The sequence below is a fragment of the Macaca thibetana genome, chromosome 20 (genome assembly GCF_024542745.1).
Source record: "Macaca thibetana thibetana isolate TM-01 chromosome 20, ASM2454274v1, whole genome shotgun sequence".
NCBI classification, from domain to species: domain Eukaryota; kingdom Metazoa; phylum Chordata; class Mammalia; order Primates; family Cercopithecidae; genus Macaca; species Macaca thibetana.
Window position 1 is genome coordinate 53,743,072 of NC_065597.1, and position 13,077 is coordinate 53,756,148.

Genomic DNA, 13,077 nt, shown 5'->3' on the forward strand with positions numbered 1-13,077 from the left:
ATGGACCAGTGCTACTCCCTGCCTCTTGCCAGGGGACCCCACCAAGCACTGCATCCCTTCCCTGTGACTTCACCTTTCTGCTTGCCCAGTATTGTTGGTGTTTTTCTTCTTTCAGTTAAAGGAGAAATTAGCATTCTTGAAAAGGGAATACAGCAAGACACTAGCCCGCCTTCAGGTAAGTGAATCATGTTCTCAAATCAAGGTGTTACAGTACAAACAATTTAAAAACTGTTCTTGACTCTTTATATAAAGCTTTAAAGAAAACATATTTCTGGAGCTGTTTTTGTTTCCTCTAGCGTGCCCAAAGAGCTGAAAAGATTAAGCATTCTATTAAGAAAACAGTAGAAGAACAAGATTATTTGTCCCAGCAGGAGCTCTCACCGCAGCTAAACCACTCAGGTAAATCTACACCATTCCCTTATGCCTGCTTTATTATTCATTTCCCAGGTATATTTTGGCTATTGTTCTTTTTCCCACAGAGTGAAGATAGTGACTAGCAATAGACACTTTAATTTTAATTTAATTTTATTTTTTTGAGACAGAGTCTCACTCTGTCACCCAGGCTGGAATGTAGTGGCATAATCTTGGCCCACTACAACCTCCACCTCCCAGGCTCAAGCAATTCTTGTGCCTCAGCCTCCTGAGTAGCTGGGACTACAGGCACATGCACTACCACGCCTGGCCAGTTTTTATATTTTCAGTAGAGACAGGGTTTCGCCATGTTGGCCAGGCTGGTCTCGAACTCCTGGCCTAAAGTGATCTGTCTACCTAGGCCTCCCAAAGTGCTGGGATACACGTGTGAGCCACTGTGCCCGGCTGCAATATTATTCTAATTAACATAAAATTCATATGCCATAAAATCTACTCTATAGACTCTACTTTCAGTTAGACTGTTTATTGTTCTTTTTCCCTCTCAATTTTCAGAAATTATTATTTAAATATTAGAAAGAGGTTTTTTTTGTTTTTTTGTTTTTTGTTCTTATTTTGAGATAGAGTCTCACTCTGTCACCCAGGCTGGAGTGCAGTGGCTCAATCGCGGCTCACTGCAGCCTCTGCCTCCCGGGTTCAAGCAATTCTCCTGACTCAGCCTTCCGAGTACCTGGGACTACAGGCACGTGCCACCACACCTGGCTAATTTTTGTATTTTTAGTAGAGACGGGGTTTCACCATGTTGGCCAGGATTGTCGTGATCTCCTGACCTCATGATCTGCCTGCCTCAGCCTTCCAAAGTGCTGGGATTTACATGAGCTACCGTGCCCAGCAAAAGTTTTTTTTTTTTTACTTTAAGTATATATGGGCCGGGCACGGTGGCTCAAGTCTGTAATCCCAGCACTTTGGGAGGCCGAGACGGGCGGATCGCAAGGTCAGGAGATCGAGACCATCCTGGCTAACATGGTGAAACCCCGTCTCTACTAAAAAACACAAAAAAATAGCCGGGCGAGGTGGCGGGCGCCTGTAGTCCCAGCTACTCGGGAGGCTGAGGCAGGAGAATGGCGTAAACCCGGGAGGTGGAGCTTGCAGTGAGCTGAGATCCGGCCACTGCACTCCAGCCTGGGCGACAGAGCGAGAGTCCGTCTCAAAAAAAAAAAAAAAAAAAAAGTATATATGAACAGAGAAAAATTCTAGGTAAAAAATTCTAAAAACAATGGTCAATAAATTCAAGTAATTTATAATAATAAAATTAAGGGTGATTGAAATGGGAGTGTTATTAAAATTACTTGGGCCAAGGGGGAAAATAAAGAAAGAAAGACATGGGCTAAAAAATTAGTTGAGATTTAAAAGTTAAGAGAAGAGATTGTGTGATAAAGAATACTCTGTTTAAAAAACATTTTTAGCACAATGCTATTTGTTTACATGTACTTAAAATTTCATAGATTGTTAGAATTTTAAAAATTAGAACTTTAAAAAATATGTACAGTATGGAGTATGTAGAGTTCCTTTACATATTCCATCAGATAGTAGAAGTAGTCAGCACCTTGAACACCTTGAACCTAAAAGTAACAGTGACCTTACTACTCACAGGCTAAAAAATAGATTTATTTCACCTGTAAATTCATCTGCCTGAATGAAATGTCATTGATTCTTTCTTAAATAAATGTTTAGTAGTATTTATATATAATAGGATAAAAATGAGTATTTTTTGTTTTATTTATAAGAAAAATATGTTATATACATTTTTTTTCTCTTCAGAACCTAAAAATAAAATATGTGTTTATGACAAGTTACACATCAAAACCCATCTTGATGAAGAAACTGGAGAAAGGACATCTGTCACACTTGATGTTGGGCCGGAGTCCTTTAACCCTGGAGATGGCCCAGGAGGATTACCTATACACGGAACAGATGACACCCAAGAACATTTTCCCCACAGGGTCAGTGACCCTGATGGTGAGCAAAAGCAGAAGCTGCCAGGGAGAGGAAAGCAGCAGCAGAAGAGAACATTGATTTCACAAGAGAGAGACTGTGTCTTTGGCACTGATTCACTCAGACTGTCTGGGAAAAGACTAAAGGAACAGGAAGAAACCAGTAGCAAAAATCCTACTAGATCACCAGTAACTGAAATAAGAACTCACCTTTTAAGTCTGAAGTCTGAACTTCCAGATTCTCCAGAACCAGTTACAGAAACTAATGAAGACAGTATATTCATTCCACCAACTGCCCAACCAGAAAAAGGTGTGGATACACTCCTAAGAAGACCTGATTTCACCAGGGCGACTACAGTTCCTTTACAGACTCCAACAGATAGCAGTAGTAGTCAGCACCTTGAACACATTCCTCCCAAAGGCAGCAGTGAACTTACTACTCACAGCCTAAAAAACATTAGATTTACTTCACCTGTAAGTTTGGAGGCGCAAGGCAAAAAAGTGACTATCCCTACAGATAACCTCGTTGTAAACAAAGCTGTAAGTAAAAGTGGCCAACTGCCCACAAGTTCTAATTTAGAGGCAGATATTTCATGTTCTCTAAATGAACTCACTCACGATAACTTGCCAGCAAATGAAAATCAAAACTTAGAACAAAATCAAACAGAGAAATCTTTAAAGTCTCCCGGTGACGCTCTTGATGGTAGAAATGAAAATCTTCAGGAAAACGAGATTCTAAGTCAACCTAAGAGTCTTAGCCTGGAAGCAACCTCTCTTCTTGCTGCAGAAAAACATTCTTGCACAATGCTTGAAGGCCTTCTGTTTCCTGCAGAATACTATGTTAGAACAACACGAAGCATGTCCAATTGCCAGAGAAAAGTAGCCCTGGAGGCTGTCATTCAGAGTCATTTGGATGTCAAGAAAAAAGGGTTTAAAAATAAAAATAAGGATGCAAGTAAAAATTTAAACCTTTCCAATGAGGAAACTGACCAAAGTGAAATTAGGATGTCTGACACATGCACAGGACAACCAAGTTCAAGAACTTCTCAGAAACTTCTCTCATTAACTAAAGTCAGCTCTCCCGCTGGGCCCACTGAAGATAATGACTTGTCTAGGAAGGCAGTTGCCCAGGCACCTAGTAGAAGATACAGAGGAAAAAGAAAATCAGCCTGCACCCCAGCATCAGATCATTGTGAACCACTTTTGCCAGCTTGCAACCCATCAGTTATTAACAGGTCCAAGGAGGAAGTCACCTCACATAAATATCAGAACAAAAAAGCAGTTATTCGAGTGAAAGGTAATCAAGATGTGTTTGATGATGATGATGATGACAGCTAACAATTACTACGTGCCTGGCACTTCCTTTTGTTTTTTTCTTTTCTAAAAAGGGACAGGGTCGAATGTGTTGTCCAGGCTGGAGTGCCATGGTGCGATCATGGCTCACTGCAGCCTCTATCTCCGGGGCTCAAATGTTCCTCCTGCCTCAGCCTCCCAACTAGCTGGGACTACTGGCATGTACCACCATGCCTGGCTAATGTTTTTAAATGTTTTGTAGAGGCGAGGTCTTGCCCTGTTGCCCAAGCTGATCTTGAACTCCTGACCTCAAACAATCCTCCCACCACGGCCTCCCAAAGTGCTGGGATTACAGTCATAATCCCACTGTATCCAGCCTGCCTGGCACTGTATCCAGCCACTGTATCCAGCCTGCCTGGCACTGTATCCAGCCACTGTATCCAGCCTGCCTGGCACTTTCTAAATGTTGTACACATACTAACTCATTGAATCATCACAGCAGTCCTACATGCGGTAGAAATCTATTTTCATTCTCACTTTACAGGTGAGGAAACTAAAGCACAGGGAGTTTAAAATGACTTTACTTAATTTAATTAAAATCACAGAGCCAGGATTCAAACCTGGCGGTGTGGTGCCAGAGTTCACTGATAGAGCTGAAACAGTTCAACACTGAAAAGGAAAATGTATTGGTTGTTTATGTAATATTACATATTCAGGTACAATACAATTCTTATCTGTGGGTAGAAGCTTCACAGCTAATACAGAAAGTATTTCTGAAGTAAAATGGAATGTATACTAGAGTTAGACTATGTTGGGCTTGGTGGTTTACCCCTGTAATCCCAGCACTTCAGGAGGCCAAGGTGGGAGCATTGCTTGAGCCCAGGAGTTTGAGACCAGCTTGGGCAACATGACAAAACCCCATCTCTCCAAAAATATATAGAAAAATTAGCCAGGTGTGGTGGTATATGCCTGTGGTTTCAGTTACTTCAGAGGCTAAGGTGGGAGGATCACTTGAGCCTGGGATGTTGAGGCTGCAGTGAGCCGTGATTGCACCACTGCACTCCAGACTGGGTGATAGAGCAAGACCCTCTTTCAAAAAGAAAAAAAAGAGAGAGAAAGAGTCCACTGACTATCTCTTTTAGAAGTCATCACGTAATGAAAAGTCCTAAGCAACTTTTTTGGATAAAATATCTAATGCAGTGTCTCTAAGGCCTCCATGGGACACAGGATTTTGGAGGATGGGAAGCAAGGATACATTGTAATTTAAACTTTTAATTATTTACTGAGAATTTAATCATATCAACTGAGCACAAAAACGGGGTAATTCATTGTGGCTCTAAATTAGGGATCAGCATACTTTCTAGAAAGGGCCAGATAGCACATATTTTAGTCTTTGTGCTCTGTCTCAACTACTCAGCTATGTGCCAAAGCAGCCAAAGTCAACTTGTAACTGTGACTGTGTTCCAACACACCTTTATGTGCATTTTACAGCCAAGTTCCTTAAAAAAACAAACAAACAAACAAACAAAAACTTTATGTGCAAAAATAGGTAGCAAACTGCTCTGTACCATTGGACATGGACTTGGTCTATGAGCTATGACTAATCCAAAAATTGTGATTTTTCATCTTTTAAGTGAACAAGAATGCATAGTCATCAAAAAGTAGGCAATCCAGTAATCTAGAAATATTGTTTTTTACACCGTAGTTTTTTTTTATTGTTGTTGAGACAGAGTTTCACCCTTGTTGCCCCGGATGGAGTGCAATGGTGCTATCTCAGCTCACTGCAACCTCTGCCTCCCAGGTTCAAGCAATTCTCCCACCTCAGCCTCATGAGTAGCTGAGATTATAGGCACCCACCACCACACCAAGCTAATTTTTATATTTTTGGTAGAGACGGGTTTTCGCCATATTGGCCAGGCTGGTCTTGATCTCCTGACCTCAGGTGATCTGCCCACCTCGGCCTCCCAAAGTGCTGGGATTACAGGCGTGAGCCACCAGGCCCAGCCAGTAGTTCGAAATAGTCTGCTATCATTTTAGTAACCTGCAGCTACATTTAAAAACTTTTTCTCAAGGTGACATTCACATGACAAAATTAACCATTTTAAATTAAGTGAACAAGTCAGTACATTTACAATGTTGTCCAACCACCACCTCTATCTCATTCTAAAACATTTCTATCACCTCTAAACCCCATACCCATTAAGCAGCTGCTACCCATTTCCTCTCCCCTCACCCCCTACTCCTTCCATGGACAACCACCAATCTGCATTCTATCTCTATGGATTTCCCTGTTCTGGATATTTCATATATATAGAATCATACAATATGTGACCTTTTGTGTCTGGCTGCTTAGCATAATGGGCTTGTTTGTTTTTGAAATAGAGTCTCACTCTTACCGAGGCTGGAGTGCAGTGGCACAATCTCGGCTCACTGCAACCTCCGCCTCCCAGGTTCAAGTGATTCTCTTTCCTCAGCCTCCTGAGTAGCTGGGATTACAGGCTCCTGCCACCACACCTGGCTCATTTTTGTATTTTTACTAGAGATGGGGTTTCACCATGTTGCCCAGGTTGGCCTCAAACTCCTGACCTCAAGTGATCCACCTGCCTTCGGCCTCCCAAAGCGCTGGGATTATAGGTGTGAGTCATGAGCCTGGCCACTTAGCATAATGTTTTTAAGGTACGTTTCTGTTGTAACATGCATCAGTACTTTGTTCCTTTTTATGGCTGACTAGTATTCCATTGTATGTATATACCACAGTTTGTTTATGCATTCATCATTGAGGATATAGCAACATTTTGAATGGTGTGGGATACCATTTGGAATAAGAGCAGTAAATTGCTACTCAGGAGGCTGATGTGGGAGGATTGCTTGAGCCTGGGAGGCAGAGGTTGCAGTGAGCCAAGATCTCGCCACTGCACTCCAGCCTGGGCAACAGAGTGAGACCTCGTCTTGAAACAAGCAAACAAAAAGCAATAAATTAACTCTTTGCTTCAAAAGGAGACTAAGTTTTCCATAGTGACAAGAGCCAGCATTTTGTAGACCATACTTTGGCAGCCTGTTGAAATCACAGTTTTAGAGGTAGGAAAAAATGTAGATATTTTTAGTTCACTTCTCTTATAAGAGACAATGAGAAAAGGGAAAATGAAATAAATCGATTTGCCTAAGGTTAAGCTGCAAATCAGTGGTTGAGCTGAGCCTTGTCCTCAGTCCCTTCTCCCAGTTAACATTTTTGGCCATACTCTGTTTTGTTTTGTTTGGATTTATTTATTTATTTATTTATTCATTCATTCATTCTTTGAGACAGAATCTCGCTCTGTTGCCCAGGCTGGAGTGCAGTGGTACTGATGCAATTTCAGCCCACTGCAGCCTCCACCTCCTGGGTTCAAATGATTCTCCTACCTCAGCTTCCCGAGTAGCTGAGATCACAGGCGTGTACCACCAAGCCCAGCTAATTTTTTTTTTTGAGACGGAGTCTCGCTCTGTCACCCAGGCTGGAGTGCAGTGGTGCGATCTCAGCTCACTGCAAGCTCCCCCTCCTGGGTTCACGCCATTCTTCCACCTCAGGCTCCCGAGTAGCTGGGACTACAGGCGCCCACGACCATACCTGGCTAATTTTTTTTTTTTTTTTTTTTTTTGTATTTTTAGTAGAGACGGGGTTTTACCGTGTTGGTCAGGCTGGTCTTGAACTGACCTCAAGTGATCTGCCTGCCTCGGCCTCTGAAGGGGCTAAGACTATGAGTGTGAGGCACCGTACCTGGCCCTACTTTTTTAAATTTTTATTTATTTATTTATTGTTTTTAAAGACAGTCTCATTGTGTTGCTCAGGCTGGTCTCAAACTCCTGGGCTCAAGGGAGGAGTATATTTGAGTTTAGAAACTCACTCTTTGTTGGGTATTACGTATATTTTCTAGTATATTTGAGTTTAGAAGCTCACTTTTTGTTAGGTATTACGTTTAAGAATGGTTTAACATGTTTCTCTGATAGGACTTCATTGTAAACATTAAGTTCATTCTGGGGAAATTAAGGTTCATTAAAATGTTTCTTTTAAACATGGGAGATCCTATTCTCTGTCATCAGTGAAACAGTTTGTCTGTTTTGTTGGGTTTTGTTACTATTTTTGTGACTTATTTTTCTTCTTTAGGGAAGAAAAGTAATCAAAAAGAGGATTCCCTTTCTTGGAGTAACAGTGCTTATTTATCCTTGGATGATGATGCTTTCACGGCTTCATTTCATAAGGATGGAATGCTGAGCTTAAAGCAACTACTGTCTTTTCTCAGCATCACAGACTTTCAGTTACCTGATGAAGACTTTGGACCTCTTAAGCTTGAAAAACTGAAGTCTTGCTCAGAAAAACCAGTGGAGCCTTTTGAATCAAACATGTTTGGAGAGAGACGTCTTAAAGAGGGAAATTGTATTTTTCCAGAGGAACTGAGTCCTAAACGCATGGATACAGAAATGGAGGACTTAGAAGAGGACCTTATTGTTTTACCAGGAAAATCACATCCCAAAAGGCCAAACCCACAAAGCCAGCATACAAAGACAGGCCTTTCTTCATCCATATTACTTTATACTCCTTTAAATACAGTTGCGCTTGATGATAATGACAGGCCTGCTGCAGACATGTGTTCACCTCTTTTCCCCATCTTAGGTACTACTCCAGCCTTTGGCCCTCAAGGCTCCTATGAAAAAGCTTCCACAGAGGTCGCTGGACAAACTTGCCGCACACCCCAACTTGCTCATTTGAAAGACTCAGTCTGTCTTGCCAGTGATAGTAAACAATTCGACCGTTCAAGCAGTCCAGCAAAACCACATACCACCCTGCAGGTGTCAGGCAGGCAAGGACAACCTACCTGTGACTGTGACTCTGCCCTGCCAGGAACACCTCCACCCATTGAGTCATTCACTTTTAAAGTAAATCAGCTCTGTGGAAACACATGCCAGGAGTTGCATAAACATTCCATCGAACAGGTACAATCCATTTCCTTTGTGAAATTTTCTCTGAAGGAATGAAATGCCTTAGTGAATGTAAACAGCATGACTTGCTTATGCACTGGGCCTTCCACGTTTAAGAACGGTTTGACATGTTTCTTTGATATAACTTCATTGTAAACATTAAGTTCATTCTGGGGAAATTAAGGTTCATTAAAATGTTTCTTTTAAATTTGGGAGGTCCTATTCTCTTTGTCATCAGTGAAACAGTTTGCATTTGGAGCTTTGCTGCTGTTATAAGAGGAAATAAGGACAATATGAAGTAGACATTTTGATGAGTGGGTAATGCAAGCGGACATTATACACGAAGTGTAGACTAATGATGTGACTTTTGTTTTCACAGACTGAAACAGCAGAGCTTCCTGCTTCTGATAGCGTAAACCCAGGCAACCTACAATTGGTTTCAAAGTTAAAGGTCAGAAGAATATTCTCTTCCAGTGTCTTGTGTCTTACATATGAAAACTTTAATGAATTGAAAAGCATTCGGTCATATAGCTTCTTGTTCTTTAATACTATTAAAGATATTGGTAAACAGATTCAGAAAAACAGATTTGGATTGTTTTTCCCAATATTTACCTCTGTTTATGTTTTGAGCTCTCCTTTTGAAGTTTCTATGCCAACTTGTTGACAAGAATAACTTAGGCTAAGTAGCTGAACTTCATATCTAAATCTAAGTTAGGGAACTGGGCACAGTAGCCCACCTCTGTAATCTCAGCACTTTGGGAGGCTGAGGCAGGTGGATCACTTGAGGTCAGATGTTTGAGGCCAGCCTGGCCAACATGATGAAACCCCATCTCTACTAAAAATACAAAATTAGCCAGGCGTGGTGGGCGCCTATAATCCCAGCTACTATGGAGGCTGAGGGAAGAGAATACTTGAACCAGGAGGCAGACGTTGCAGTGAGCCAAGATCTCACCACTGCACTCCAGCCTGGGTGAGTGAGACTCCATCTCAAAAATAAAATAAAATAAATATAACTCAGGCATTTTGACAGAGAGTGAAATGAGAGTTATTCATGCCTCTCCTACTCAAATGGTGTAATGTTTCTAGAAGAATCACTTATGGTGATTTATAAGAAAATGGGGAGCAGTTCTAGTGGTTAATCTTTTCTATGCAGTGCAGTAACTGAAAATGTTGCATTACTAAATGTCCTAGGGGCAGGGGTGAAGATGGTGCAGATGCTCTCCCAGAGAACCACTGGTGTGAAGGAAAGCACTTCAAATCCACATAAAGTTTTTCCCAGATCACTGGCTTTGTCACCTTGGACAAATTGTGTAACCTCTGAGCCCCAGATTACTGTTCTATAAAGGATATGTGGTAATAACCTATGCTCTGTTTTGGAATTTATTCTTGAGTCAATTTTAATAACTTATTTTATTTTTATTTTATTTTTTGAGACAGTCTGTTGCCCAGGCTGGAGTGTAGTGGGGCAATTTCCAATCTCCACTCACTACAACCTCAGCCTCACAGGTTCAAGTGATTCTCGTGCCTCAGCCTCTATAGTAGCTGGGATTACAAGCGTGCGCCAACATGCCCTGCTGGTTTTTGTATTTTTAGTACAGATGGGGTTTTGCCACATTGGCCAGGCTGGTCTTGAACTCCTGACCTCAGGGGATCCGCCTGCCTTGGCCTCCAAAAGTGTTGGGATCACAGGCGTGAGCCACCATGCCCAGTGTCCTAATAACTTAGTCTCTTAAAAAATCAACCATTTCATTCATATTTTCAAATTTGTAGGTAAAAAGTTACTTCTTATAGATTATTAAAATCTCTGTATATGCAGTTAAGCCTCTCTTCCCCATTCTCCCATTTCTAAAATTATTGTTTTTCTACATTAGACTCAAGATGTGGCCATTACGTGGGTCTTCCAAACAAACTAGTTTGTGGTTGTATTAGTTATTAATTGGGTTGTGTTTTTTTGTTGTTGTTGTTTGTTTTGTTTTCTAGTTCATTCTATTTTTATAATAAATAACTGTAAATAATTCCTTTCTACTGTTTTTTTACTGTTCTTATTTTGTTCTTGTACTGACTTCCTGAGCTGCATGCTTACTTGATTTTAATCTTTCTTGTTTTCTTATAAATGCCTTTGTGATTATGATTTTTACTGGACATTTCCAAATTTTCTTGGAAATACTGCTTTGGCCATGCTCTGTGGTTTGGATATATAGTGTTCCCATGGTCATAATAGTAGATAGTATAATGTATGTTGTTTCAATGTTATTCCCTCCGAGGAATAACATTGAAACCTGTCTTTTCAACCCATGAGTGGTTCATCAGGATGTTTAATTTTCTTTTTTTTTTTTTTTTTTTTGAGACAGAGTCTCGCTCTGTCGCCCAGGCTGGAGTGCAGTGGCCGGATCTCAGCTCACTGCAAGCTCCGCCTCCCGGGTTTACGCCATTCTCCTGCCTCAGCCTCCCAAGTAGCTGGGACTACAGGCGCCCGCCACCTCACCCGGCTAGTTTTTTGTATTTTTAGTAGAGACGGGGTTTCACCATGTTAGCCAGGATGGTCTCGATCTCCTGACCTTGTGATCCGCCCGTCTCGGCCTCCCAAAGTGCTGGGATTACAGGCTTGGGCCACCGCGCCCGGCCAGGATGTTTAATTTTCAAATGGATAAGTTCTATGGAATATCTTTTTGTGGTTAAATCTGAATTTATTCCATCTGGACTATACATTTTTAAATCTTTCATGGGCTGGGCACGGTAGCTCACACCTGTAACCCTAGCACTTTGGGAGGCTGAGGTGGGTGGATCACTTGAGGTCAGGAGTTCGAGACTAACCTGGCCAACATGGTGAAACCTTGTCTCTACTAAAAATACAAAAATTAACTGGGTGTGGTGGCAGGCACCTGTAATCCTAGCTACTCGGAAGGCTGAGGCAGGAGAATCGCTTGAATCCAGGAGGCAAAGGTTGCAGTGAGCCGAGATTGCACCACTGCACTCCAGCCTGGGTGATAAAGTGAGACTCAGTCCCCCCAAAAAAATTAAAATTAATAAATAAAATAAGAAATAAAATCTTTCATGATGTAAGTTTGATAGGCAATTTTTTAGGTACATAAGAACCACAAAGCTCTTTCTTTTCACCTGCATAAAACTTAAATTTTACATACCTACTGTTTCATTGAATTATAATTCATCACTTTGCATACTTATGCTTTGCATAAAACAGCCCTCCAGTGCCACTTTAACAGAACTGTTGTTGCCATTGTATCAGAATCCTTCAGGTTCCTGTTCCGTAGATGTGAGTGCCATGTTTTGGGAAAGAGCCGGTTGTAAAGAGCCATGTATCATAACTGCTTGCGAGGACGTAGTTTCTCTTTGGAAAGCTCTGGATGCTTGGCAGTGGGAAAAACTTTATACTTGGCACTTCACAGAGGTAAGTGAGAATCCCGAGCTGAAAAAGATCTTTGTAGCCATTTGCCTGATAATGTAGATAGGCAGCTTACCAAAATTGGGAGCTATGACCATGCAAGGCAGAACAGAGATGAGATTTTTTTCCCCAACATTTTATTATGAAAAGTTTCAAACATCCGGAAAAGTTGTATAGTGAGCACCCATATACCCACCATTCTAGACTCTACCATTAACATCCTGCTTTATTTGCTTTATCATAAATTTTCGTTTGTTTGTTTGAGTCAGGATCTCACTCTGTCACGCAGGCTAGAGTGCAGTGGCATGATCATGGCTCACTGCAGCCTCAACCTCCCTAGGCTTGGTAATCCTCTCACCTCAGCCTCCCAGGTAGCTGGGACTATAGGCAGGCACCACCATGTCTGGCTAATTTTTTATTGTTTTTTTTTTTCTTCTTCTTATTTTTGTTGAGACAGAGTCTTGCTCTGTCACCCAGGCTGGAGTGCAGTGGCACGATCTCTGCCGCCCAGGTTCAAGGGATTCTTGTGCCTCAGCCTCCTGAGTAGCTGGGATTACAGGCATCCACCACCATGCCTGGCTAATTTTTTTGTATTTTTAGTGGAGATAGGGTTTCATCATGTTGCCCAGGCTGTTCTTGAACTCCTGACCTAAGGCAATCCGCCCGCCTCAGCCTCCCAAAATGCTGGGATTACAGGTGTGAGCCATCGCATCCGGCCTATAGTTTTTATGCAGATGTGGTTTTGCCATGTTGCCTGGGCTGGTCTTGAACTCCTGGGCTTAAACAGTCGGCCTGCCTCAGCCTCCTAGAGTGCTGGGGATTACAGGTGTGAACCACCATGCCGAGCCAATCCCAGTTTTATCTAGAGATGGGTTTTTTGTTGTTGTTGTTGTTGTTTTTCCGGAGACAGAGTCATACTTTGTCACCCAGGCTGGAGTGCAGTGGGGCAGTCTTGGCTCACTGCAATCTCCGTTTCCCAGGTTCAAGCAATTCTCCTGCCTCAGCCTCCCAAGTAGCTGGGACTATAGGCGCACGCCACCATGTCCAGCTAATTTTTGTATTTTC

General features: G+C 41.9%; 4 protein-coding genes across 15 annotated transcripts in view; 3 read left to right on the forward strand and 1 right to left on the reverse strand.

Moving 5' to 3' along the window:
• Nucleotides 1–13,077, forward strand: part of NDUFAB1 (NADH:ubiquinone oxidoreductase subunit AB1) — a 1,133,838-nt gene that overhangs the window by 1,081,422 nt on the left and 39,339 nt on the right. The window lies entirely within an intron of this gene.
• Nucleotides 1–13,077, reverse strand: part of CHP2 (calcineurin like EF-hand protein 2) — a 256,785-nt gene that overhangs the window by 122,573 nt on the left and 121,135 nt on the right. The gene's annotated exons all lie outside the window — the stretch shown is intronic.
• Nucleotides 1–13,077, forward strand: part of EARS2 (glutamyl-tRNA synthetase 2, mitochondrial) — a 174,499-nt gene that overhangs the window by 62,874 nt on the left and 98,548 nt on the right. The window lies entirely within an intron of this gene.
• Nucleotides 1–13,077, forward strand: part of PALB2 (partner and localizer of BRCA2) — a 38,281-nt gene that overhangs the window by 3,161 nt on the left and 22,043 nt on the right. For both annotated transcript variants that reach the window (XM_050773822.1, XM_050773823.1), the window contains exons 2-7: nt 116–175; nt 297–399; nt 2,191–3,660; nt 7,798–8,624; nt 8,989–9,060; nt 11,857–12,018. In XM_050773822.1, the coding sequence (XP_050629779.1) occupies nt 116–175; nt 297–399; nt 2,191–3,660; nt 7,798–8,624; nt 8,989–9,060; nt 11,857–12,018 (2,694 nt within the window). The remainder of the gene's footprint in view (nt 1–115; nt 176–296; nt 400–2,190; nt 3,661–7,797; nt 8,625–8,988; nt 9,061–11,856; nt 12,019–13,077) is intronic.